Below are 27,339 nucleotides of genomic sequence, written 5' to 3' on the forward strand. Positions count from 1 at the left end.
TGTCTTTAGAATCATTGTTTGTCTGTCTTGTTTGCCTGCACAGGCGTGTCTGCATAAATGCAATGGTTTATTGAGTGTATGTTTGCTCCATTGTGTTTGCCACCACACAGGGCAATGCCAGCCTAGACATCCAGAATGTCAACCAGCAGACAGCTTTGCACTTGGCCGTGGAGCGTCAACACACACAGATAGTTCGGGTTAGTGGAACATCTCTTTTCTGCTTTTACTCTCATATCTTCTCCAACATTTTTGTCTTGCTTCCACCTCTAAGATCCCTCATCCTGGCTCAGACAAACAGTAATTGAAAGATCTGATATAGCTGCACATTTAATTTACACTAGTAGATGTCCGATAGTTGAATAAGAATGTATATCCAGATTGATGCATGTGTCAGAAAAATGCTGCCTTTGGTAGTATCTTGGTTACAGGCATTAGGTGTTGCATTGGATTAAGATTGCTACGTTGCCATCTTGTGGACTCCAGAAATAATGCAGTGCATAATTGAGGAACTTGATACTGAATGAGGTTAATCATATAATTTGGTACTGTGATATGTGCATTGTGGTATTAAAATGCAGGTTGTTCAATTTTAACTTCATACGATTCTCTTCACAGCTGCTGGTACGTGCAGAGGCCAAGCTTGATGTGCAGGACAAGGACGGTGACACGCCACTTCATGAAACACTGCGTCACCACACGCTGTCCCAGTTGCGGCAACTCCAAGATATGCAGGATGTCAGCAAAGTGGAGCCCTGGGAGCCCTCTAAGAACACAGTACATGCAAATCTTTCATTAACCTCCGAGATCTTATCGACTTGCAGTAATTTAGGCTCGGGTTTTGTGAAGCTTCAGAGCACTTATGTGCACGGTCTAATATTTAAGACACTAATGGTAGTAACTGCACACACATTAAAAAAGAAGGGACTTGTAAAATGTAAAATAAGTTTTAGGAAGTGGATGCTTATAGCAATGGTCACAGTTTTACTACAGTGGCCCACCGCTGGATGTGTAGTTGTAAAAAGACAGTAAAAATGTTTTTAGTCAAACAGACAGTAGAGATTCACTTAATATTCACAAATCTATTACGCTATGTCTGAGAATGCATATTTACAGTTTTTACAGAAATTCATGTTCACCCTTTCATACCAAATAAAAGCATTTCCAGGTCCACCTTAAATTCTGGGTAGGAGGAGAGTCATGATCGAAGGTCTGCATAATGAATATTGGACTCTCCAAAACAATGAAAAAAGGAGATGGCATTAAAAGAAGCAAGGAAATGTACACCAAAACCAAGAGGTCACAGGAACTGACATGGCTACAACTGGTTGATAAGAACTTAGAAAACATCAGAGTAAAAGCAGTGGTTCAGATCAGCAATGGTTTTAGTTATAGCTGTGAACTACATACTCATGAGGTGTTGGCAAAAACAGACATACCTTGGCAAGAGGTGATGAGCCATGCAGGGTCTTAAAACATAAATGTGCATAAATACCATATTATGAGTGTGTATCATGTTGACTCCTATAGTTCCCAGTTTGATGGATGCCCCCCTGTTCTAGCCTAGATACAGTGTACCACTTCGTTATAACTCAATGTCAGCTATCACATTTAGGTCATTTGCCGTATTTCTTTGGGCATGACGTACATACAGTTGCCTTGGTGTTGAGGACCCCAGCAGAAAGGGCCAAGGCCACACCCACATTTCACCTGGCTGCAGCACATAGGTTACCTTCAAGAAGTAGGATGGAGTAGTTGTCTGCCTTGATCATTGCTCTCCAGGACCCAAACGGTTGTTTAGTCTGGTGGATGCTACATTGCACTTGGCTAGCACGTGTTCTGAGTCCTGATTGCATTTGCCTTCAAGTGATTAATACAGCAAAAAGAGTTGCAAGCACACTGAATGCTGGAGACTGCAGTGATGCATGCCAGTCAAGATTTTTTATTAGGTGCTTGCACTTACAACACAGGATCAGGGTGAGTTTATGCAACGCAACTTGAAGTAACTGTTCAGTGTTCTGGTTTCGGTTGTTGACATTATGGTTAAATTCAGCCATGTGGACAAGCACCATTAGACAAGCAAGTTCAGTGCATCTCAAACCCTCGTCATCCGCATCGCTGGGCAGCCCGTTGTGCAGCAGCCTGTCATTCAGACACCACTAGTGCAGAGCAATGGACCAGGGAAAATCAGTTTTCCCGCTCTGTCGAAGCCAGCAGGAGCGTGTCAGGACTGAACACCTCGTCACTAATCACTGTAAGGATGATTGTGAGGCTTGCACTCCTAGCTGCAGTGATAACCATACTTTTTCAGAATGTGTTGCATCTCCCACATGTTTCTTATCCTTGTCTGTCTCCCGTCTTTTAGTGTGCTTTCTCCCTTTCCAGCCCTCCCTGGTTCCCCATTGGAGAAGCAGAACAGACAGACCGTCGGGCTAATTGAAATATGTGCATTTGGATCACTCTCCCATAGCACTCCTACTTCATGATAAGATTTGAATTAGCCAGTGTGATGGGTTCATCAACAGATATGTAAAAGCTACTGGTTGAAGACAATCAGACATGGAAGGCCCCAATTGCTAGCAGGGGAGAGAAGCACATAGAAAAACACTGAGTTGGCCAGCCAAGTGCGGTTTGAAGTCATAGTAGGGTATAAAATTAGAACATCGGTAGCCCCCAACTGAGGCAGATGACTTCAAATAGCTCAGCAACATTTGTCTAGCTTGTGTCCAGTCTTTCAGATCAACTGTAGAGTTTCGGTGGAAGAATTGGCTTCACTTATTTTACTCAAGTGTCACAGTGCATGTACGTAAAATGTTTTCACAGTGGTGATTTTAATGTATAAAATACACATTTTTTTTATCATCTAGTTGTGTTCTTTTTTAAAAGTCCTGAAAGCCTTACGTCACTGTTCCACGTCAGTGCAGTTTTGAAAGACCTTTCTGTTTGAAATCTGCAGTCCTTGATTGTGTGTTTTGTGTTGTGTCCTATAGTTAATCATGGGCCTGGGCACCCAGGGTGCAGAAAAGAAGAGTGCAGCATCTATCGCCTGCTTCCTGGCAGCTAACGGAGCGGACCTAACCATTCGGAACAAGAAGGGCCAGTCCCCTCTGGACCTTTGTCCTGATCCCAGCCTCTGCAAGGCTCTGGCTAAATATCACAAAGAGAAAAGCAGGTAAATGTCTGTTAACTTCAGCAGCCAGTTTCAGGGTCCTTGTCAGGCGAAAAACACAAACCTTTGTCTATGATTTCCAAAAACAATTTGAAGTGTGGACTCATCAGACCACGGCACACTTTTCCACTTTGCGTCTGTCCATTTCAAATGAGCTCGGGCCCAGAGAAGGCAGTGGCGTTTCTGGATGTTGTTGATGTATGGCTTTCGCTTTGCATGGTAGAGCTTTAACTTGCACTTGTAAATGTAGCGATGAACTGTGTTAACTGACAGTGGTTTTCTGAAGTGTTCCTGAGCCCACGCGGTAAGATCCTTTACACAATGATGTCGGTTTTTAATGCAGTGCCGTCTGAGGGATCGAAGGTCACGGGGATTCACTGTTGGTTTTCAGCCTTGCCGCTTACATGTAGAAAGTTCTCCAGATTCTCTGAATCTTCTGATTATATTATGGACTGTAGATGATGGAATTCATAAATTCCTTGGAATTGAACGTTGAGAACCATTGTTCTTAAACTGTTGGACTATTTTTTCATGCAGTTGTTCACAAAGTGGTGATCCTCGTGCCATCTTTGCTTGTGAACGGCTGATACTTTTGGGGGTGCTCCTTTTATACCCAATCATGAGTGTCCTCAGTTCCCAAATGCTTATTGAGTGTTGTTACAAGGAAAGGTGATGTAACACAGTGGTAAACATACCACTGTCCCAGCTTTTTTGAAATGTGTTGCAGGCATCCATTTAAAAATTAGCAAATATTTGCACAAAAACAATAAAGTTTATCAGATTGAACATTAAATATCTTGTCTTTGTGGTGTATTCAATTGAATATAGGTTGAAGAGGATTTGCAAATCGTTGTATTCTGTTTTATTTACATTTTACACAACGTCACAACTTCATTGGAATTGGTTGTAGTAGAAACATTTGATCACACAAAAGAAAGGGTGGACTTTTTCAGGAAATTGACACTTCTTGATATTCTTTTTTCCTCTCTCTTTGAAAAAGTGATTCCTTCTGGGGTATTTTGTTTTTTTAATTCCTTCCGCTCCTTACTGACTCTTTTCCTCCTGATGTCCTTCTTTGAAATGATTTGGGGAGGTACTTAGGAATCACCTTGGAGTGCAAAATTTTACCCAATATATCTGCTTACTTGCTTGTCAGAATATATTAGCTACACTTAATATAACTCAGTCACTTAAAAAGAAAAATTTTGGAAAGATTTAAGGACTTCTTTTTCAGTAATCTATCTATCCATGTTATCATTCAGTTATCTATCCATGAAGCCAGAGGACACACACCAATTAGCTAAACTGCAGGATTGTCTTACAGACATAAAGACATGGATAACCTCTAATTTCCTGCTTTTAAACTCAGATAAAACTGAAGTTATTGTACTTGGCCCCACAAATCTTAGAAACATGGTGTCTAACCAGATCCTTACTCTGGATGGCATTACCCTGACCTCTAGTAATACTGTGAGAAATCTTGGAGTCATTTTTGATCAGGATATGTCATTCAATGCGTATATTAAACAAATATGTAGGACTGCTTTTTTGCATTTGCACAGTATCTCTAAAATTAGAAAGGTCTTGTCTCAGAGTGATGCTGAAAAACTAATTCATGCATTTATTTCCTCTAGGCTGGACTATTGTAATCCATTATTATCAGGTTGTCCTAAAAGTTCCCTGAAAAGCCTTCAGTTAATTCAAAATGCTGCAACTAGAGTACTGACAGGGACTGGAAGGAGAGAGCATATCTCACCCATATTGGCCTCTCTTCATTGGCTTCCTGTTAATTCTAGAATAGAATTTAAAATTCTTCTTCTTACTTATAAGGTTTTGAATAATCAGGTCCCATCTTATCTTAGGGACCTCATAGTACCATATCACCCCAATAGAGCGCTTCGCTCTCAGACTGCAGGCTTACTTGTAGTTCCTAGGGTTTGTAAGAGTAGAATGGGAAGCAGAGCCTTCAGCTTTCAGGCTCCTCTCCTGTGGAACCAGCTCCCAATTCAGATCAGGGAGACAGACACCCTCTCTACTTTTAAGATTACAACCCTGGCAAAAATTATGGAATCACCAGCCTCGGAGGATGGTCATTCAGTTGTTTAATTTTGTAGAAAAAAAGCAGATCACAGACATGACACAAAACTAAAGTAATTTCAAATGGCAACTTTCTGGCTTTAAGAAACACTATAAGAAATCAGGAAAAATAATTGTGGCAGTCAGTAACGGTTACTTTTTTAGACCAAGCAGAGGGAAAAAAAAAATGGAATCACTCAGTTCTGAGGAAAAAATTATGGAATCATGAAAAACAAAAGAACGCTCCAACACATCACTAGTATTTTGTTGCACCACCTCTGGCTTTTATAACAGCTTGCAGTCTCTGAGGCATGGACTTAATGAGTGACAAACAGTACTCGTCATCAATCTGGCTCCAACTTTCTCTGATTGCTGTTGCCAGATCAGCTTTGCAGGTTGGAGCCTTGTCATGGACCATTTTCTTCAACTTCCACCAAAGATTGTCAGTTGGATTAAGATCCGGACTATTTGCAGGCTATGACATTGACCCTATGTGTCTTTTTGCAAGGAATGTTTTCACAGTTTTTGCTCTATGGCAAGATGCATTATCATCTTCAAAAGTGATTTCATCATCCCCAAACATCCTTTCAATTGATGGGATAAGAAAACTATCCAAAATATCAACGTAAACTTGTGCATTTATTGATGATGTAATGACAGCCATCTCCCCAGTGCCTTTACCTGACATGCAGCCCCATATCATCAATGACTGTGGAAATTTACATGTTCTCTTCAGGCAGTCATCTTTATAAATCTCATTGGAACGGCACCAAACAAAAGTTCCAGCATCATCACCTTGCCCAATGCAGATTCGAGATTCATCACTGAATATGACTTTCATCCAGTCATCCACAGTCCACGATTGCTTTTCCTTAGCCCATTGTAACCTTGTTTTTTTCTGTTTAGGTGTTAACGATGGCTTTCGTTTAGCTTTTCTGCATGTAAATCCCATTTCCTTTAGGCGGTTTCTTACAGTTCGGTCACAGACATTGACTCCAGTTTCCTCCCATTCGTTCCTCATTTGTTTTGTTGTGCATTTTTGATTTTTGAAACATATTGCTTTAAGTTTTCTGTCTTGACGCTTTGATGTCTTCCTTGTTCTACCAGTATGTTTGCCTTTAACAACCTTCCCATGTTGTTTGTATTTGGTCCAGAGTTTAGACACAGCTGACTGTGAACAACCAACATCTTTTGCAACATTGTGTGATGATTTACCCTCTTTTAAGAGTTTGATAATCCTCTCCTTTGTTTCAATTGACATCTCTCGTGTTGGAGCCATGATTTATGTCAGTCCACTTGGTGCAACAGCTCTCCAAGGTGTGATCACTCCTTTTTAGATGCAGACTAACGAGCTGATCTGATTTGATGCAGGTGTTAGTTTTGGGGATGAAAATTTACAGGGTGATTCCATAATTTATTCCTCAGAATTGAGTGAGTCCATATTTTTTTCCCTCTGCTTGGTCTAAAAAAGTAACCGTTACTGAAAGCCACAATTTTTTTTCTTGATTTCTTATAGTGTTTCTTAAAGCCAGAAAGTTGCCATTTGAAATGACTTTAGTTTTGTGTCATGTCTGTGATCTGCTTTTTTTCTACAAAATTGAACAACTGAATGAACATCCTCTGAGGCCGGTGATTCCATAATTTTTGCCAGGGGTTGTAGGCTTAAAACTTTCCTTTTTGCTAAAGCTTATAGTTAGGCCTGGATCAGGTGACCCTGAACCATCCCTTAGTTATGCTGCTATAGACTTAGACTGCTGGGGGGTTCCCATGATGCACTGAGTGTTTCTTTCTGTTTTTGCTCTGTATGCACCACTCTGCATTTAATCATTAGTGATTGATCTCTGCTCCCCTCCACAGCATGTCTTTTTCCTGGTTCTCTCCCTCAGCCCCAACCATTCCCAGCAGAAGACTGCTCCTCCCTGAGCCTGGTTCTGCTGGAGGTTTCTTCCTGTTAAAAGGGAGTTTTTCCTTCCCACTGTTGCCAAGTGCTTGCTCACAGGGGGTCGTTTTGACCGTTGGGGTTTTTCCGTAATTATTGTATGGCCTTGCCTTACAATATAAAGCGCCTTGGGGCAACTGTTTGTTGTGATTTGGCGCTATATAAATAAAATGGATTTGATTTGATTTAATGTATCTTAAAAATCTTATTTGAAATACTTGTTTTGAGTCATAACGGAGACAAAACAAGCATTTTTTTTTAACTCTATTATTTTTAAGATAAAAGATTAAATCATTCCTAGTAGTAATAAAGTCCATCTCAAAATTAGCTTTCTTATTTCTGGACCTTATTTTGAGAAATCTTAATAGGATAGTTTTCAGTTGCTTCTTTGACAGATATTAAAGTTTTTAAAGTTAAATTTACAAGTGATTGGTCGGCTAAGCAGCTGAAAATGAATCAATTAATTTTACAAGTTAAAAACACCTTGTTTTCATGTTTAAAAAAAGAAGGAAAAAACTCATCTTTTTATCATCCATTAAAAATCACACTACAGCTATTTAAATGATGTACCAAATGTGAAAAGGAAACTCATTAAGCATCATAACATTCGTTAACCATTTGTATTGCTTTATTTCTAAATTTGTCGGCTTGCTGATTATGTGTAAGTGTTGGCAGAGCAAGCTTGTACACGCTACTTGTTTCTTGTGCACCCATTTGACCTTTTTACGAGTAACACTGAATCTCAGAGAATGATCACGTTTGTAGCAGTTAATGTTACAGTACTGTCCTGGCAGTGCAGTTCATCCTAAAAGGCAGGAACATCCCTGCTTTTTACGTTTTCTGCTCCTCCGACTAAAACATTATGATTCTCCCATGTTTCAGTGGCCAGGTCGGCACACGTAGCCCGTCTCTGAACAGCAACATTGAGTCACTGGAGGAGTGTATGGTGTGTTCAGACATGAAAAGAGACACACTGTTTGGACCCTGTGGACACATTGCTACCTGCTCGCTCTGCTCACCACGTGTTAAGAAATGTCTCATCTGTAAGGATCAGGTCCAGTCAAGAACCAAGGTATCAGAAGTGCATTCGGACTGTCTATCTTATTCAGAAAAAGATGTATAATAAACAGCTCATGGTCATTCCTCTCTTTCATTTTTCTTTTAATCTGTCTGCTTGGCAGATTGAGGAATGTGTGGTCTGCTCTGACAAAAAGGCAGCTGTGCTGTTCCAACCTTGTGGTCACATGTGCGCTTGTGAAAGTAAGTTGCAAACACATTATTGTTGACCCCTGTTTTTTGTTTTTTTTTATAAAGGTGACTCCAAGATGAATATACTGTATTTTCTGGCCTATATGTTGCATCCGCCCAAAAACGGGAAAAAAAAAAAAACAAAAACATATGGTCATATCATTTAAAGGCATGCAGGTTAGGTGGATTGGAAACTTTATAACTGTCCAGGCCTTCCTTGCAAAAGAGGTCTAGCCTGGTTAAATGAAGGTTAATTAAAATGAATTTAATTGGTGCATTTATTTATTTATAATGCAAACACCACATTAGCAAGTGAAAGTTAACGAGCTAATAAATGTTATTGCACGAGGTAAAACAAACTCAAGCATGAACTGCTTCTTGTCGCCACTAAACAGATGAAAATATCAATAATTGTTTAAAAAAGTGGATAGCCTCACCTTAGCATAACCATCCTCCTTGTTGTCCTTGGGCTGTCCCACGAAGTGCAAACAAGTCTAGTGCCAAGCAGTAAGAAGGTTATTTTCTTTCTTCATTCAAGGGCGTATGACAATTACTCCCACTCTTCAAGAGTGTGGTCTTTCAGTTTGAGAGCATGACTTATTCATTTCACTTGTTCTTTGAGACCCAGCGCTTCATCCTTGTTCCGGGCTTCTTTGTTTTGTGGTGGTTGCTCAGTACTTTGTTGATGCACCTTTGGCAGCAATTACAACCTCAAGTCTTCTTGAATATGATGCCACAAGCTTGGTTCACCTATCTTTGGGCAGTTTTGCCCATTCCTCTTTGCAGCACCTCTCAAGCTCCATCAGGTTGGATGGGGAGCGTCGGTGCACAGCCATTTTCAGATCTTTCCAGAGATGTTCAATTGGATTCAGGTCTGGGCTCTGGCTGGACCACTCAAGGACATTTACAGAGTTATCCTGAAGCCACTTCTTTGATATCTTGGCTGTGTGCTTAGGGTCATTGTCCTGCTGAAAGATGAAACATCACCCCAGTCTGAGGTCAAGAGCGCTTTGGAGCAGGTTTTCATCCAGGATGTCTCTGTACATTGCTGCATTCATTTTTCTCTCAATCTTGACTAGTCTCCCAGTTTCTGCTGCTAAGAAAGGTCCTCACAGCATGATGCTGCCACCACCATGCTTCACTGTAGGGATGGTGCCTGTTTCATCCAAACATGATGCCTGTTATTCACACCAAAGAGTTCAGTCTTTCTGTCATGTGCGTTTTACTAAGGAGTGACTTCTGTCTGACCATACAGGCCTGATTGGTGGGTTGCTGCAGAGATGGTTGTCCTTCTTGAAGGTTCTCCCCTCTTCACAGAGAACTGCTGGAGCTTTGACAGAGTCACCATCAGGGTCTTGGTCACCCCCTGTACTAAGGCCCTTCTTCCTGATTGCTCATTTTAGATGGGTGGCCAGCTCGAGGAAGAGTCCTCGTGGATCCGAAATTCTTCCATTTATGGATGATGGAGGCCACTGTGCTCATTGGGACCTTCAAAGCAGCAGAAATGTTTCTGTACCCTTTCCCAGATTTGTCTTGAGACGATCCTGTCTCTGAGGTCTACAGACAATCCTTTGACTTCATGCTTGGTTTGTGCTCTGACATGCACTGTCAACTGTGGGACCTTATATGTAGACAGGTGTGTGTCTTTCCAAATCATGTCCAATCAACTGAATTTACCCCAGGTGGACTCCAGTTAAGCTGTAGAAACATCTCAAGGATGATCGGATGCGCCTGAGCTCAATGTTGAGCTTCATGGCAAAGGTTGTGAATACTTATGTTCAAGTGATTTTTATTTTTATTTTTTTATAAATTAGCAAAAAATCTCAAAACTTTTTCCCCACATTGTTAATATGGGGTATTGTGTGTAGAAATTTTAGGAATAAAATGAATTTCATCCACTTTGGAATAAAGCTGTAACATAAAATGTGGAAAAAGTGAAGCGCTGTGAATAGTTTGCAGATGCACTGTGTAGTCTGGAATATGCCACAACTTAATTGTTGCCGTTGTGTTCATTCACTTATTGTCTCTCTGAATCTTCTAACCAGAATGTGCCAGCCTCATGAAGAAGTGCGTACAATGCCGTGCCGTGGTGGAACGTCGCAAACCCTTCGTTCTTTGCTGCGGAGGGAAAGGTATGGAGGATGATGCCGCTGATGATGATGATGATGATGATGATGGCCTTAGTGAGTGAATCTTCCACACATTCCCTTTTAATTCCATTTTTTCTTTCAATTTTTACTCTTCACTTTGCCGTGAGCCTTTTTTTTTATCCTTTGCTTTGTTGCTGCTTTGCTTGTTTTATCCCTGTAGTGAACTCATTGCTATGTTGTTTTGTTGCCTTCTTTTTCATCCAGATAGTCCCATGAGAAATTTACAGTAAAAATCTGTCACATTTATTTTCCATAATTTATTAAGTGTTTTCTGTTGTAAGATCAGGCATCTTGTAATCATTGTGTTCATTCTGGTCTTGTCATTTGTACGAGCTAGTTTTTAATTAACACACACACACACACACACACACATATATATATATATATATATATATATATATTTATATAATATGATACTCATGCCTGACTGTGTTTAGAAATTCACTACATCAGGCTTTGATTGAAATATTTCAAATTTTAATCTTTTTAAAAGTAGGATCTCAGTAGCCATTTGTAAATGAGTTTCTGATACCAGCTGAATAATACAATAATATACCGATAAACCAATTTACCTTATGCATCTATCTGTGGCCACGAAGAGTCAGACTAATCATATTTACTTAAAACAGATGCACTTCACAATATACATCCCTTTGCTGTTCCTGATGCAGTTGCATTACTGCTGCGAGCAAATAGTTTCTAATACGTGGTGGCACATTGTGATTAAAATATGTACAAAAAACTGACTCAAGCTTAAGTTTTCAGTTGTGCAGGAGCACTTGATTGTCGCTCACCAAAATATTGTACCTGAGTTTCTCACCCACATCAATGAATACATCATTCCTGCCATGTGGCCCTCTCTGATTTTCTCTACTTTCGCATATATATCACACTTCATTGTTGCAGATATTCATAGAGAAGTTTGTATAAACACAGACAATATTCTGTGTTTCAGCATTTCCCATAATGCCCCTGGCAGCCGCCTGCACTTCCAAGAAAGCACTGTGGTTCAAGCAGAGTTCCGCTGTCTCACAGCACATGTAAACAGTGGCAAAGCAAGGATGTGGATGGTGTTAATTTAGCGAGTTCATGGGAGATTATGATGATTATACACTCTCCCAAGTTGAGAGGGTTATCTAGAGGAGGTGTAGCACCTGTGATGGACTTCTGCTGTGCCCTGATATTGTCTTATTGAATGAAAATGAATGAATGAATGAATGAAAACTGTTTATTTCGAACATTTGATACAACAACAATTACAAGATAGATCAGTAAAGACAACAACAAAAAAGTTCCTACTGTGTACCCAACATGTCTGAAAAGGGGTAGGGTGAAGCATCAGCTTATTTATCCCTACCCCTTCTTCCCCACAACCAGTAATACCCTTTGCCACATATACACATAAATTCCTACACACCTAAACCAATATCAATATATATATATATACATATATATACACACACATACATATACACATCAACATACACATATATACACATATACATATATACACATATATATACACAAACATAAATATACACCTACACATACCTACTTACATACAAAATACTATATATTTACAAGCCGAAGCAAACAACAAAAACACCCTAACCCTCATTACCCTTCCTCCTCCCTATACCCAGAAAAAAACATATTTTTGTACCGCTGTTTGAACTGGTTCATGCTTGGACATTGCTTGAGTCCCACTCCCAATCTGTTCCACATCCTCACCCCACAGACAGAAATACAGAAACCTTTTAATGTTGTTCGTGCCCACTGATGCTTTAAATTAAATTTCCCCCTCAGACTGTAATCCCCTGATCTGTTAAAAAACATATTTTTAATATTTGCTGGAAGTAAATTGTTTGTTGCTTTATACACAATTTGTACTGTTTGAAAATGAACCAAGTCTGTGAATTTTAAGAATTTGGATTGTAAAAATAGTGGATTTGTATGATCTCTATAGCCAGTATTATGAATAATTCTTATAGCTCTTTTCTGCATTACTGATAGTGATTGTGTTGTACCTTTATAAGTATTACCCCATACCTCTGCACAGTACTGTAAATATGGTAAAACCAGTGAGCAGTAAAGAATGCGGAGTGAGTTGTGGTCCAGAATATGTTTTGCTTTGTTTAGAACTGAAATGCTTCTTGACAGTTTACTTTGTATATGTTTTATATGAGTCTTCCAGTTTATCTTATCATCTATTATCACCCCCAGAAACTTATTTTCATGTACCCTTTCAATATCTACCCCCTCGACTTGTAACTGAACCTGTATGTCTGTATTACAATAGCCAAATAACATGTATTTTGTTTTACTTAAGTTTAATGATAATTTATTTCTGTCAAACCATATTTTCAGTTTTCCCATTTCTATACTGATCCTCCTCAGTAACTCCTGCAAATCCCCCCCTGAACAAAAAATGCTTGTGTCATCTGCAAATAATACTAATTTTAATATTTTGGAAACATTGACAATATCATTTATATAAATTAGAAACAGTTTTGGACCCAATACTGACCCCTGTGGGACGCCACAAGCATTGTCCAAGCATGATGATGTATATTCCCCCAACTTCACAAACTGTTTTCTGTTACTTAAGTAGCTTCTCACCCAGTGCAACACCAACCCCCTAATCCCATACTGTTCAAGTTTATTGATTAATATGTCATGATTAATTGTATCAAAAGCCTTTTTAAGGTCTATAAATATTCCAACTGAATGTAATTTGTGGTCTATGGCGTTTGTAATCTCCTCAACTGATTCTATTAATGCAAGTGATGTTGAACTATGTGCTCTGAATCCATATTGACTATCAGTAAGTAATTTATGTTTATTTATGAATTTGTCTAATCTATTATTGAATAACTTTTCTAATAATTTGGAAAATTGTGGAAGCAAAGAAACAGGTCTATAATTTGTGAAGTGGTGTCTATCCCCAGTCTTATACAGCGGCACAACCTTAGCTATTTTCATTTGATTGGGAAATTTACCGGTTTGAAATGATAAGTTACAGATGTATGTTAATGGTTCTACAATCCATTCAATGACCTGTTTTACCACCACCATATCAATTTCATTTAAATCGGTAGATGTTTTATATTTACAATTATTCACAATGTCTATAATTTCATTTCCATCCACTGCTGTGAGGAACATTGAACAGGGATTTCTTTCTATGAGATTATTATCCCAATCCTCAGGTTGGGAATCGGGAATTTTTTCTGCCAAGCTTGGTCCAATATTTACAAAAAAATTATTAAAACCGTTGACTACCTCATCCTTATTTTCCTTCTTGACATTATTATCAATGAAATACTGAGGATAACTCTGTTTTTTATTACCATTTTTGATAATGCTATTTAATATATCCCATATTCCTTTAATATTGTTTTTGTTATTATATAATATGTTACTATAATATTCCTTCCTACATACCCGTATAATATTAGTTAATCTATTTTTGTATTTCTTATATCTATTTTCTGCCTCTTTAGTCTTTAGTTTTATGAATTCTCTATACAGTGTATTTTTCTTATTACATGCATTTCGTAACCCTTTCGTCATCCATGGTCGAGCTTGGATTTTTTGTTTTCTGTAGTCTTGTTTAATTGGACAATTTTTATCATATAATGATGTAAATATTTGTAAAAAAGTTTCATATGCACTATCAACATCACTTTCACTGTATACCTTTTCCCAGTTTTGCTCCTGTAAATCCTTCTTTAGTGTGTTCATGTTTTCCTCTGTCCGCACTCGCCTGTATTTTATTTTCTCCTCTGGCTGATTCCGCCGATGGTTACTATTATAAACGATGAAAACTGGTAGATGATCACTAATGTCATTGATTAATAATCCACTCACAGTGTTATTCTCAATATCATTGCTGAATATATTATCAATTAAGGTGGCACTATGGGATGTAATTCTGCTTGGCCTGGTGATTTTTGGATATAAACTCATACTGTACATTATACTGATAAATTCATCTGTTATTTTATGCTTATTTGGATTGAGCAGATCAATATTTAAGTCACCACAAATGAACACAGTTTTTTGATTAGTTTTTGAGAACATTTTTCCCATACAGTCAGTGAATGTTTCAATACTAGATCCTGGTGCTCTATATATACAGTATGAAGTATGGACATATATTATTGTCCATACTTCACGAGATGTGTTTACACTGTGAGTGCTGAGCTCCTGACACTGGAACTCTGCTGAAACCGACCTCTCGCTTGAGTCACAGACCACCAGACGGCACGAGATTCACAACTGTGAAACACTGAATGGGAAAATATGAAAATGGTTGGATGTACTGAAATTCAAACATTACAGAAAACCAACTTCTTTAGATTGTATAGTTGCCACTTTACTTAACTCAGTAAACCACATAATACTATAATGGTTTTTGCAATACACACCTTCAGATCTTAGTGATAACCCTTTGTAATGGAAACATTTCCAGCAGTGTGAAATTGGCTAAGATGCTTCAACAAGCAGCACAGCCCCAATCAAAATAAATTCCACAGCAAATGAGAAACTGATTGTTGTTGTCATTGTTGTTATTATTATTATATTTGTCAGTGTGAAAATGGTCAACAAAGCTTTGGAACTACAGTAAGAGTCACTCTCTCCAAATAGATATGATTTGTAACAGTGGTGAATCTCCCCAAAGAGGCCAACTTTGAAGAGAGGTCATTGAGAACACTTCGTAGAAGCCACCAAGGGACCCACCCGAACATTGAAGAAACTGTAGACCTTGATCACCTCATTTAAAATCAACGTTCAACCCTTTATGGTGTCCATGAAGCTGCAAGGCAAAAACCACTGCTCACTAAGAGGAAAGTCTCCAGTGTTTGCTTTATACAACCCCTGGCAAAAATTATGGAATCACCGGCCTCGGAGGATGTTCATTCAGTTGTTTAATTTTGTAGAAAAAAGCAGATCACAGACATGACACAAAACTAAAGTCATTTCAAATGGCAACTTTCTGGCTTTAAGAAACACTATAAGAAATCAAGAAAAAAATTGTGGCAGTCAGTAACGGTTACTTTTTTAGACCAAGCAGAGGGAAAAAAATATGGAATCACTCAATTCTGAGGAAAAAATTATGGAATCATGAAAAACAAAAGAACGCTCCAACACATCACTAGTATTTTCCTCTGGCTTTTATAACAGCTTGCAGTCTCTGAGGCATGGACTTAATGAGTGACAAACAGTACTCTTCATCAATCTGGCTCCAACTTTCTCTGATTGCTGTTGCCAGATCAGCTTTGCAGGTTGGAGCCTTGTCATGGACCATTTTCTTCAACTTCCACCAAAGATTTTCAGTTGGATTAAGATCCGGACTATTTGCAGGCCATGACATTGACCCTATGTGTCTTTTTGCAAGGAAAGTTTTCACAGTTTTTGCTCTATGGCAAGATGCATTATCATCTTGAAAAATGATTTCATCATCCCCAAACATCCTTTCAATTGATGGGATAAGAAAAGTGTCCAAAATATCAACGTAAACTTGTGCATTTATTGATGATGTAATGACAGCCATCTCCCCAGTGCCTTTACCTGACATGCAGCACCATATCATCAATGACTGTGGAAATTTACATGTTCTCTTCAGGCAGTCATCTTTATAAATCTCATTGGAACGGCACCAAACAAAAGTTCCAGCATCATCACCTTGCCCATTGCAGATTCGAGATTCATCACTGAATATGACTTTCATCCAGCCATCCACAGTCCACGATTGCTTTTCCTTAGCCCATTGTAACCTTGTTTTTTCTGTTTAGGTGTTAATGAAGGCTTTCATTTAGCTTTTCTGTATGTAAATCCCATTTCCTTTAGGCGGTTTCTTACAGTTCGGTCACAGACGTTGACTCCAGTTTCCTCCCATTCGTTCCTCATTTGTTTTGTTGTACATTTTTGATTTTTGAGACATATTGCTTTAAGTTTTCTGTCTTGACGCCTTGATGTCTTCCTTGGTCTAACAGTATGTTTGCCTTTAACAACCTTCCCATGTTGTTTGTATTTGGTCCAGAGTTTAGACACAGCTGACTGTGAACAACCAACATCTTTTGCAACATTGCGTGATGATTTACCCTCTTTTAAGAGTTTGATAATCCTCTCCTTTGTTTCAATTGACATCTCTCGTGTTGGAGCCATGATTTATGTCAGTCCACTTGGTGCAACAGCTCTCCAAGATGTGATCACTCCTTTTTAAATGCAGACTAACGAGAAGATCTGAGATTTGATGCAGGTGTTAGTTTTGGGGATGAAAATTTACAGGGTGATTCCATAATTTATTCCTCAGAATTGAGTGAGTCCATATTTTTTTCCCTCTGCTTGGTCTAAAAAAGTAACCGTTACTGACTGCCACAATTTTTTTTTCTTGATTTCTTATAGTGTTTCTTAAAGCCAGAAAGTTGCCATTTGAAATTACTTTAGTTTTGTGTCATGTCTGTGATCTGCTTTTTTTCTACAAAATTTAAACAACTGAATGAACATCCTCCGAGGCTGGTGATTCCATAATTTTTGCCAGGGGTTGTATTTTGGACATGTTAATGAACCTCAAGCCCTTGAGCTTATGTTCTACAATCTACAGACTTTCACAAGTGCAACTCTTTTTAGAGACACAGGTCTTTTTGAATCTGGTGGAAAGCTACCACTGTTTTGGGCTAAATAATCATCATAAGTGACAGTGCAACATGGTGGTAGTGTGATGGCGTTGGGATGCTTTGTTGCCACTAATTGACACCACTGTGAATTCTGCAACATACCAAAAATATTTTGAAGGAGAATGGGAGAATGTCAGGTCATAAGTCCAAGTCCACCTCTGAATGTTTCAAAAGAAACATTTTTTTTTTTCTTTAATTTTTTTTTTTTTTTTTGCAGTTTCATAGTCAAAGGCCTATAGCAATTATATGCCAAAACCTTAAGGCCTGGTTATACCAGATGTGTTGCCGGTGCAAGGAGGCTGCAGAGCATATTGATTTTTATTTTTGTGGGCGTGTTAAGGGGTTACAGCTTGCAAGCCACCTACATAAGAGGAGCTTCCCATTTCATGCTGCAGCTGCCACACCTTTCTAGAGATACAGGGTGGCGCTTATTTTTCATGCATGATGCAAGTGGCGTGCAGCAAAAACACACAGAAATGATCTGTCTTCAGTCATTTTTTTGCATCATTCCTGCAACATTGAAGACTTTACACCTTTTAGTGGCATTTCTGTGTTTACAGAAGATGGTACAGGCATGAAAATTATAAATGCTAATTTTTAAAAACTATTTTAGTGATTGAAAAAACTCACGATGTCTCATTACAATAATTCAATTTTCTGGTCCTTTCTAGATAGTAAACAATGAAACTCACAAAGAGCTCTATGAACTACAGATACAGATGCCTGTAGTGTGAAGCACATGAAAATCTGTGACTCCCCCTTGGAGGGGCCCCTAATCTGGCTGTGGTTACTTCCGAAGCTACGGCCTGTACCTATTTGCAATTGGGTGGACTGGGACTGTGCAGATTGTCTTGTCCAAGGGCACACATAGGTAGCTTGAACAAAAAGCAAACTCATTTCTACATATTTGTAGCCCAGCAACTTAATCACTGAGCTATCAGTCTAAAAAGAAAAAGGATATTGGCTCAGATGGTAAGCCTGCATGTAATTATTATAATTATATATTTATATTTTTAAGGTTTTATCACATGCTCAATGTGACACACTTTCTGGGAGGTGCCTGACTGCTGGTTTTTAAAAAAAATTCCCATTCATACCTGCTCCACCCAAAAAAAAAAGCTGATTAGTGTCCTGTGAAATCACATTCAGAAAGCATCACAGAAACTAGACAATGTGGAGCAAAGCTATGATCAAAGGATATAGCAGTGATGCAACAGAAACTGTGTAAGTATAAGTATGTGCATGAGCAGTAGTACTTCAGCAACTCATCTGTCACATGCACACAACTCATTTCATGTAAAACAGGTGTAAGTTTGCAAGTGAGGCTCCAAAGCCTAGAGTTGTGACAGAATTAGATCAGTTAAGGCTTGAGAAGACTAAACTAAAATCACTTCAACAGTGAATGAGGAAAAATCATCTCCAGTTATCACAAATGGTTGTTTGCAGATGTTGCTGCTAGAAGCGATGCAGCCGCTTCAACCACAAGGGTGATTACAGATGTTTAGCATCTATTGGTATCAATAAACAATTTTAATGTAAAAGCTTGTCTTTTCTTGTGAGCAAAAATTACTATGAACATTTATGACAATGAAGTGTGACAGCCTGCAAGTAGACTATAGATGAGCCAGTTTTTAAAAGCACTTTATACTTATTTGTTGGTTTGTTTACATTTCACTCTCCTCTCCAAGTTAAACGGTGTTTTGTTTTTTGTTTTTGTTTTTTTGTTTGCCCATGTCCAGCTTTAAGCGGTGCATTTCACAAGTAGTTACTTTTATTTCGAGTTAAAAGGGAAGCTGTTGTGAGTTCACAAGCTTCACGTATTGGAAGTCCTCATATCAGCGTGTCGGCATGCACATCTTTGCATTCCAGTTGCGCAGTCAAAAACAAAGACACACACATACACTCATGCAAGGGGCAGCATCGATTGTTTGTCTCTTTTCCATTTGTCCCAGTCACACAAACACTTGGTCTTTGTTATAAAAAGAAACCTAGTTCACAAAATGAATTTATCTCTTTAAAGTTTTTGACTTCCTGCTTCTCTGTTCTGCTACTTTGCCTCCATAATGCTCTCCTAACACAGCGAGCACATTAGGCTGCTAATTCTGTGCTTCAGATTTGTCTTTTAGCAGACGTAAAATAAATACCTTGTCATGCTGCTTTTTGATTATTGACAATCTTATTTCCCTCTCCGCCTCTGATCAGTTTCTGTCTTCTGGACATGCTCATGTTTGCAAACCTTCCAGCTTCATCTATGTGCAGTTATTTTGTTGTCTAAACCTCCCTTAGAGGCTGTAGTGAGTAGCTTTGGTCCTCAGTCCAACTGTTGAGCTGGCGAGGGCGGCTCCTGCTATAACAATGTGACTGGTTATTCCCAGCAGGGAGCTCTAACACTATGGCAGGGGGATCGCAGGATCTTCTCCAGCCCAACAATCTGGCACTAAGTTGGTGTAAGTATTCCTCCATGCTCCCCTCACTTATCAGAGCCCTTTAGAGAGCTCCCCCGGGTGCTGCCCTGGCCCTTCCCCTCCCTGTCTGCTCTCTGCAATTCTTTCTCGGTGGCACACGTACCCTGACCAATAGATGCAGATTTGAGGTTTATATAATTTACATGTAGGGCTGCTCGATTATGGAAAAAATCAGTATCACGATTATTTAGGTAAATACTGAAATCACGATTATTCAAACGATTTTTTTTTTTTTTTTGTTACACAATGCATTTATTCAGCATTTCTCTCACTCTAAAAAAAAAAAAAAAAAAATGTTATAGACTGTGCGCAAAACCTCCAAACTGAAAATGTACTGTACCTTACCTGTATAAAACATAAAATGAATAAAATAAATATTAAAAATATCATATTATATATTATTTTTCTGTTTTTCTCTCCCTTCCCTGTTGTCACTGACCAGTTGGTCAGTGTCTTTGGGCATCTCCCTGATTTGTGTTACTAGGACATAGTGCAGCTGCATTGTTTTTGTTTCAATTTATGTTCATTAGTTTGTGTTTTTGTCATCATTCCCTTGACCACGTCTCCTTATCTCCTTTTGGAGAAATTTACAAGAAACAAAGTAAATAAACATAACCATACATAACCAAACAAAATAATAAATATAAAGAAACACTAAACAGTTTATATATAAAAAAGGGAAAAAAACGGGGAAAAACGATGGAAAAAAACGCCCGAAAAAATAAGTTATTTAAAGTTAAGCTTTTGTGGTGTCTGAAAAAAGATGTAGGTAAAAGCTGTTAAAAGGCTAAGCTAATGTTAGCCGATCATTAAACCTTCACATCAGTTCAGTAAATGTCACGTTTTATTTTTACATTATTCTCACCTCGATAAAGCTGCAGAACTAAACTCCGTTGGGCAAACTGGGACTTCGCATATATCCAAAAAGTGGGAGATTTCGGACTGAGTGGGTTTGCTCCATCACCCCGGCTGCCTGCCTCGCTGTGCCCAGGAATGATGCCTGAAGGCCGGCTTCTCCGTGCGGATTGGCTCGCTGTCGCGGTTCGATCAATATCCCACCAAGTCGTCAGTCCTCCCTTGGTCGGCGTCACTCCGAAAAGTATCTGAAAAAAGCTTCTCCCAGCAGGGTGATGGGAGAATTGTTCTGCTGTTTTTTAAAGCTTTTTTGTGGTTCACGTGACGCAAATTCAAGAAGGCGATCGCTGAACTTTTTTCAGGTTGTGGAAACAGCCAGAGTGTGACATGGCAATCCCGCCCCCTTGCCGCTTCCGAAGGGACGCGTCTGACGTCATGCGTCTTGGGACACGTTGACGGATTGGCCTGATGAAAGGCCCTTAAATCGTTTCACTCGATTATACGAGTTTGGAGATTGTTTGATACAAATATCGATATCGCGATCAAAATTCGGTTAATTGCACAGCCTTATTTACATGCCAAGAATCACACTACATTTGGCACTTTGAAGCCGAGTCCTAATCTGGGCCTTGATCCAGGCAATTTTTTTTTCTTCAAGTAATTACTACGCACATTTTCACACACTTATTATACTATACATTTGCCTCTTACAGGCGTTGTGGCACATTTTGCTCTGTCAGTTTAGATTTAAGTTGGGATGCTAGTCATGTACTTCCAAAGTATGCTTTCCTAAAATAATAGTTGCACATGATGGAAATTGTGCCAGGATATTATATGAATGCATCATGTTTGCAATCCAAAAGAATAGTGATGCACTGCATGTTGACTTTCTTAAATGACTGTATGAATGCCTCCACGTTAACACAAACATTATGAAAAGACAACAGGGTTTGCATGGGTCCTTTAAAAAAAAAAAAAAAAAAAAAAAAAAAACACGATAAACCAACAGTCATAACTTTAAGCCTGAAAATATTCTAAATATTTAGACAGGTCTTAAAAATTGATTGTATTTTGACATTAATGTTACTTTTATAAAGTTGAATTAACTTTAGTCTCACTTTTAAATGTATTTTTGGAAAAAAAAAAGTCTTTATCATGCACTCAGAAAACTATGCAACAATTAAAATTAAAAATGTTTTTATTAACAGTACATTGGAAAGGGCAAATTCAAGGTAGTAAACAATTTTTTTTATCAAAGTCTATTCATTGCATTTTAAGGTATTATGCGAATATAAGGCAAAGCAAAAGCCCAGTGGAAGTACAGTGTTTATAAATAATATTCACTATTCACACCCTTGAGCTTTTATACATTTTAATTTCTTTGTGCCATTGCACAAAGAAATAAATTAATTAATTGGAAAAAAAGGGGATAATTCAGATTTCTCTATATTTATATTTCTAAAATTAGCCTTTTATACTTGAACTGAAAAAAATCTCTACAACTTGCTATAATAATCATAATCATTACCATTGAATGATATACACAGAATTTTATACTGACAGTCTCTGTGGCTAATTTGTTTATGTATTTGTTTGATTTTTAAGCTATTTATTTCTAAAATTATCCTTTTAAAGTTGAACTGAAAAAATCTCTACAACTTGGTATATGATAAATAAAAACATCAAAGCCAGAATGACGGATTGCATCATCATTTCCTTTGCAAGTAATTTTGGTACTCTTATTTTCTTTCATATCCTCATAATCATTACCATTGAGTGATATACACAGAATTTTATACTGACAGTCTCTGCGGCTAATTTGTTTATGTATTTGTTTGATTTTTAAGATATTTATTTTTGCATGTTTCCGCTGTTCTGTCCAAACAGCTAGTGGAAATATCCCAGCCCTGCAGAGAGATAAAGATAACACCAATGTCAATGCTGATGTGCAGAAGCTCCAACAGCAGCTCCAGGACATCAAGGAACAGGTAAACTCGATCTGAACAAAAGACAACCATCAAATCGCAATCTCAGTGACTGGAATTATAGATTGTACTCTTTCTTTTGTAGTTAATCATTCACATGTCATGTAAATGTCACCAAGAATGTACACATTGTGCACGAGTGTGCACGAGTTCATGTTTCCAGAATCTGTTGAGGAAGTATTACTACATTGTAAGGTTAGGAAAAAAAATGTCAATAATCATGATATTAAATTTATGATATGAGAGTCAATTTTTAAAGTCAAGAATTGATGCAATTCAAATTCAGTTGCTGGTGGAAATCATAGACTGTATGGTGGAAACGAGAAATGTGCAGGTTATTGCAGACCTAAACTGACTATTACCTGATGTCACCTCTGTTTCAACCATATATATATATATATAATATGTATCAAATTGAACAGCAGCCAGAGTGTGCAAAAATTAAAGACATGGACAAATCTTTATTTGTATGTGTAAAGGTTGAAATGTTCACAAGCCACACGTGTGATGGGGAGCTAAGCGCAAGACCACAGACTCCCTCACCTGACTGCCCGGCTCAGAGTCGCCTGCTGCAGCTGTGGCATTACAACACAGCCACCAGTTGTTTGAGCACAGAAAAAAATGTTCAGTCATAGCAAAAAGAGTTTTCTGCATGATGCACTGTGGCAGAAATGGTTACAGAGCAATTAAGTAGGTCTTGCACAAACCTAATAAACTATTTTTTTTATTTTTTTGCCACTTTTCATGCAGCCACATTTGTGGTTAAAGATCCATTGGAAGGCAAGCAGTTTACTTCAAGAAGTAGTTTAATTATTTCTAAATATTTAGTATGGTCCCCTTGAAAAAGGAAAGCTTCAAAACATGTGGTGTGTATTGTTTTTGTAAGTATGATTTATGATATAAAGTCTCTAAAAGTGTATTATTTAACTTTCCCATGGTCTAGTGCAGTGGTTCCCAAACCTTTTGTGCAAGAACGCCCCCCCCCCCTTTTTTTTTTGTTGATAGGAATTATTATTTTTGAGCCTTCCTCCCCCATTCTTAAATGCCACTGGAATTGTTTTTACACATTGTTTAGTTTAAATAAAGTGACAAACCACCTTTACAGTGGAATTATTAAAAGTGACGTGTCATGCATCTTAAATTTTCTCTTCCTTTCATGCGTCTCCAGACTATGTGTCCAGTGTGTCTGGATCGGTTGAAGAACATGATCTTCATGTGTGGCCACGGCACCTGCCAGCTGTGTGGCGACCGAATGAGCGAGTGTCCCATCTGCCGCAAGGCCATAGAGCGCCGCATCCTCCTCTACTAGAGCACCCTAAGATTCCCTTCTCCTTGAGCTTTCCCCAGCCACGCCCACAATGCCACAACTACACCAGCTGCCGCTGCCTGACCATCATCATAGCTCCTGCATCAGCCAGGCAAAGGCATCCTCAGATTTTTTTTTTTTGTGTGTGTGTGTGTGTGTGTGTGTGTGCGCACAAATATTTTAACTGTGTTCAGATGGAATTCTGTTACAAAACATGGCTGTTACAAAACAACTGAATGGACTTGCATCACTTCTGTCTTTGTGTCCTACTTGCAGCCACAGAGATGCATACTTCTTGATGTGGCGTCTTCTCCTTTTATCACTTACACTCATAGACATTCTTTGTTTTGCTTCGTTGTCATCTTGTCCTATTCTGTGCCATTTTGCTCTGGTTTACTTGATATGTAAACGTTCTTCTCTGACATTGAGTCCATGGTGGCTCCTTTAGACTGATGGTCTTGGTTATGGATTGAAGAGCTATGTTCAAATGTAACCTGACAAGTGGTGTACCGGTTCAGTCAGTGTACCGTTCAGCACTACTGGAAGCCACTCTGGTAGTCGGCAAATTCAGAAGACATCTTTTGGTTGAATGATCTGACGCTAGCTGTACTCCAGTTATTATTCGGACTCACTCACTCACTCATCTTCAACCTCTTACCCCAATTCAGGGCCACGAGTATTAATCATACTGTATTTGCTAATTTGAATGCAAGTACTTGGAAGCCCTGATGTGGTTATTAAGTACTTAAACTTTATGACAGTGTGGCACGTTTGTGACTAATGAAATAAGAACCACTTAAGGGTTGAGTGTTTACACTTCATGATTGTATTCCATTTGGTCTGTTGTACACACTCTGAACAAATGGGGGCAGTTTTCCACAAGCACACATCCGAAAGTGAGATAAAAAAAAAAACAGAACCAGTTTCAGGATCAGACTTAGTGCCCTGTCTTGAGGCTGTAGGGCGCGCAGTCCAGAACGCAGAACATAAATCCATTAATACATGTCTAAGTCATTGTCGCTATCTTGCAGGTGGGTTAACTGAGCAGGGTTTGCGTGCAAAGTGGTTGTGATTGTCTGGGTTGTTAGGGGCGTGTTGTAGTCCATCAGAGTGTCACCTGTCATAGCTCTGATGAAAGATGAATAAACAGACCTGCGCAGAATCAGCTAGGTCTCCACTGACCACTGTACCGTCCATGTGCCATCATGCTGCTGTATCAACTGGCCTTTGAGACTTGAGATACATTTCATGTACAAATTCAGAAGGAATGAAGTCCAGCCACATGCGCAACTCTTTAACGTAAGAGAAAAGCTGTTCAGTGTCAGCTAATGTGTTTTTGTTTCACAGCACACGTTATTACACGTCCTCATGTATTATCAAGGGGTAGTTTTCATGTCAAACCATGTTTGCTGTCCGGACTGTCTGTGAAAAACGAGTCCTCCCACGTTTGTCCGCCTAATTGCTACACAGTACCAGCAGGAGGGTGGAGGAAAAACCGGTATTACTATATGGTTCAAACCAGATATTAGTTCTTTTTTCCCATTAGTTATTGCTTTGATTTAATGTTTCCATGTGTATTAGATACTATTGCATATGACTGTCAGTGTGTGGTGAACCCACATTTGTAACATGCATCTGAGTGTTGCACTCTTTAAATACTGCGCTGGATTGTAGATCAAGTTTTTGCTGGTCAAAAGCACAAACGCTTTGCGGTGAACGTGTAGTCTGGCACCATCGCAGCGCCGGACCACACCTCATTTATAGATGAACACGCCCACGGGTGTGCAAACGAGAGCAGGTATTTTTGGTATTTAAGCAAAGTGGGCTCTTGCCGTAAAAATGACGACTGTGTTGCTTGGGAAGTAGCAGCGATATTTGGCGTTGCATCATGCGCCTTCCTGCACCGCAAGGTCTTTTTTTTTTTTTTTTTTTTTGCCTCTAATTTTGGAAGTCCACTTCAGTTTGGTGATAAAGCATGATTTCCAACTGCCAGATAATACACCGCTCCTCCACATTTGCCTACCAAGAAAGCATCGCAACACATAATTTGCGGCGAGTTCCAGAGCCTCCAGTAGGGACTCGTGACAAATACGGACTCATCCAGCTTGTTTCGAGTGAATCGTCCCTGTTGTACACACAAATTTACAAAATGCAAATATTGATGTAACAAGAATACCATGTCAAAAACGTGTTGGTAACCTGTTGGTACAGTTGGTGGTATTTTCTGTCACAAACTGAACAGTTTGGTCAGCGTTGCAAATTACCGTTGTTTTATTCTGTCTCATCTGCTTCCAAAAGTTGACTTGTTAAATATGGGGATATGGTGCTCTTTATCTTGTATTACTGTTTTATTATTTTATTTTTATTTAACCAGAGTTCACAGAAATCGATGTGTTGAGCTAGTGTACAATCTCTTAGAACACTAAGATGAAAAATGTAGAATAAATTATTTTGTATTGCTGCCTCTTAAAAATAAAAGGAAATAGGGTTTATACAACGTAGGTCACACTGCCTCCCTGATATGTAGCCTCAAAATCTCTCAAACGTTCAGCTGTGATATGACTGTTGAAATGTTTTAATTTGCATTTTTGGCACTAACTTCCTAATTGTGAGTAGATTTTTCTTTTTTGCCCTGTCGGCTTAATTTGTGAAGGGGGTGAGGGTGGGGGGGGGGGGGGGGGGGGTTGTTAGACGGGTCAAGGTTGTATTCATCAGTGTTTTCTGGGAGGAAAGTAAATGATTTTGAAGCGAGAAGTCGTGTTGCCTCGTTAAAAAGTCAGTTGTCCATATGTAGATTTGGTGATTAATTAGCTTGTAAATGCATCTGCAATTTTCGTCTCTGAAGACTGAAAAGATTTTGGTCAGAGTTTTTATTTTTATTTTTACTGGTCTTGATAACACTTTAAGCTGCAAGCACTAAAGACGCTTTCCAGTCGTGTATTGTTCTTGACTGTTTTGTACTTTACTTTCAGTATGTGTAACTGTCCTGTTGGAGTTGTTGTCAGTAGTATTTCTTTGGCATGAATGTTTGAGATATGCAGTACTACGCGCAAACCGTTTGCTCTGTATTTGCTAAGAAGTGCTTTTAGGAACCAACATTTAGGTGAAATAAAGCTCTAAAAGAACCGTGTACTTTGGTGGTAACTTATTTGCGTTTCTAATTTCTTGCGCTGAATTTTTAATTGGCTTGTTTGTGAGTTGTCTTTTAACTTGAGGCCAGATGTAGTTGGCTCTTTAACTGCTGGTAATTAGCATTTTGTTGCTTTTCTCCTGCTGTGCGGCGTCTGCTTGGCTGAGGAGACGAGCTGGCAGAGATGAGACATGTGGGCTAATTGAAAATGCTAAAACCTAATAATGGCTCGGCACCACTGTGTGATATGTTGGCTGTGCTAAACAAAAGAGACAGAATGGCGTGGGGAGAGATGTGACACCTTACTTAAATCCAGCGGTGTGTCTTATCTGCTGG

At 38.8% G+C, this 27,339-nt stretch overlaps 1 protein-coding gene across 6 annotated transcripts in view; it reads left to right on the top strand.

Moving 5' to 3' along the window:
• The window catches only part of mib1 (mindbomb E3 ubiquitin protein ligase 1), a 143,105-nt gene extending 117,450 nt beyond the window's left edge, over positions 1-25,655 (top strand). The window contains exons 14-22 of one of the 6 annotated variants that reach the window (XM_034183879.1): positions 111-197; positions 616-774; positions 2,988-3,169; positions 8,064-8,253; positions 8,363-8,441; positions 10,475-10,612; positions 19,638-19,709; positions 22,470-22,570; positions 23,736-25,655. In XM_034183879.1, the coding sequence (XP_034039770.1) occupies positions 111-197; positions 616-774; positions 2,988-3,169; positions 8,064-8,253; positions 8,363-8,441; positions 10,475-10,612; positions 19,638-19,709; positions 22,470-22,570; positions 23,736-23,876 (1,149 nt within the window). In that variant the 3' untranslated portion in view covers positions 23,877-25,655. The remainder of the gene's footprint in view (positions 1-110; positions 198-615; positions 775-2,987; positions 3,170-8,063; positions 8,254-8,362; positions 8,442-10,474; positions 10,613-19,637; positions 19,710-22,469; positions 22,571-23,735) is intronic. The other 5 variants (XM_034183880.1, XM_034183881.1, XM_034183882.1 and 2 more) reach the window with 5 other exon arrangements.
• The last annotated feature ends 1,684 nt before the right edge of the window (positions 25,656-27,339 follow it).

This window comes from Thalassophryne amazonica, chromosome 12, assembly GCF_902500255.1.
Source record: "Thalassophryne amazonica chromosome 12, fThaAma1.1, whole genome shotgun sequence".
NCBI classification, from domain to species: Eukaryota; Metazoa; Chordata; class Actinopteri; order Batrachoidiformes; family Batrachoididae; genus Thalassophryne; species Thalassophryne amazonica.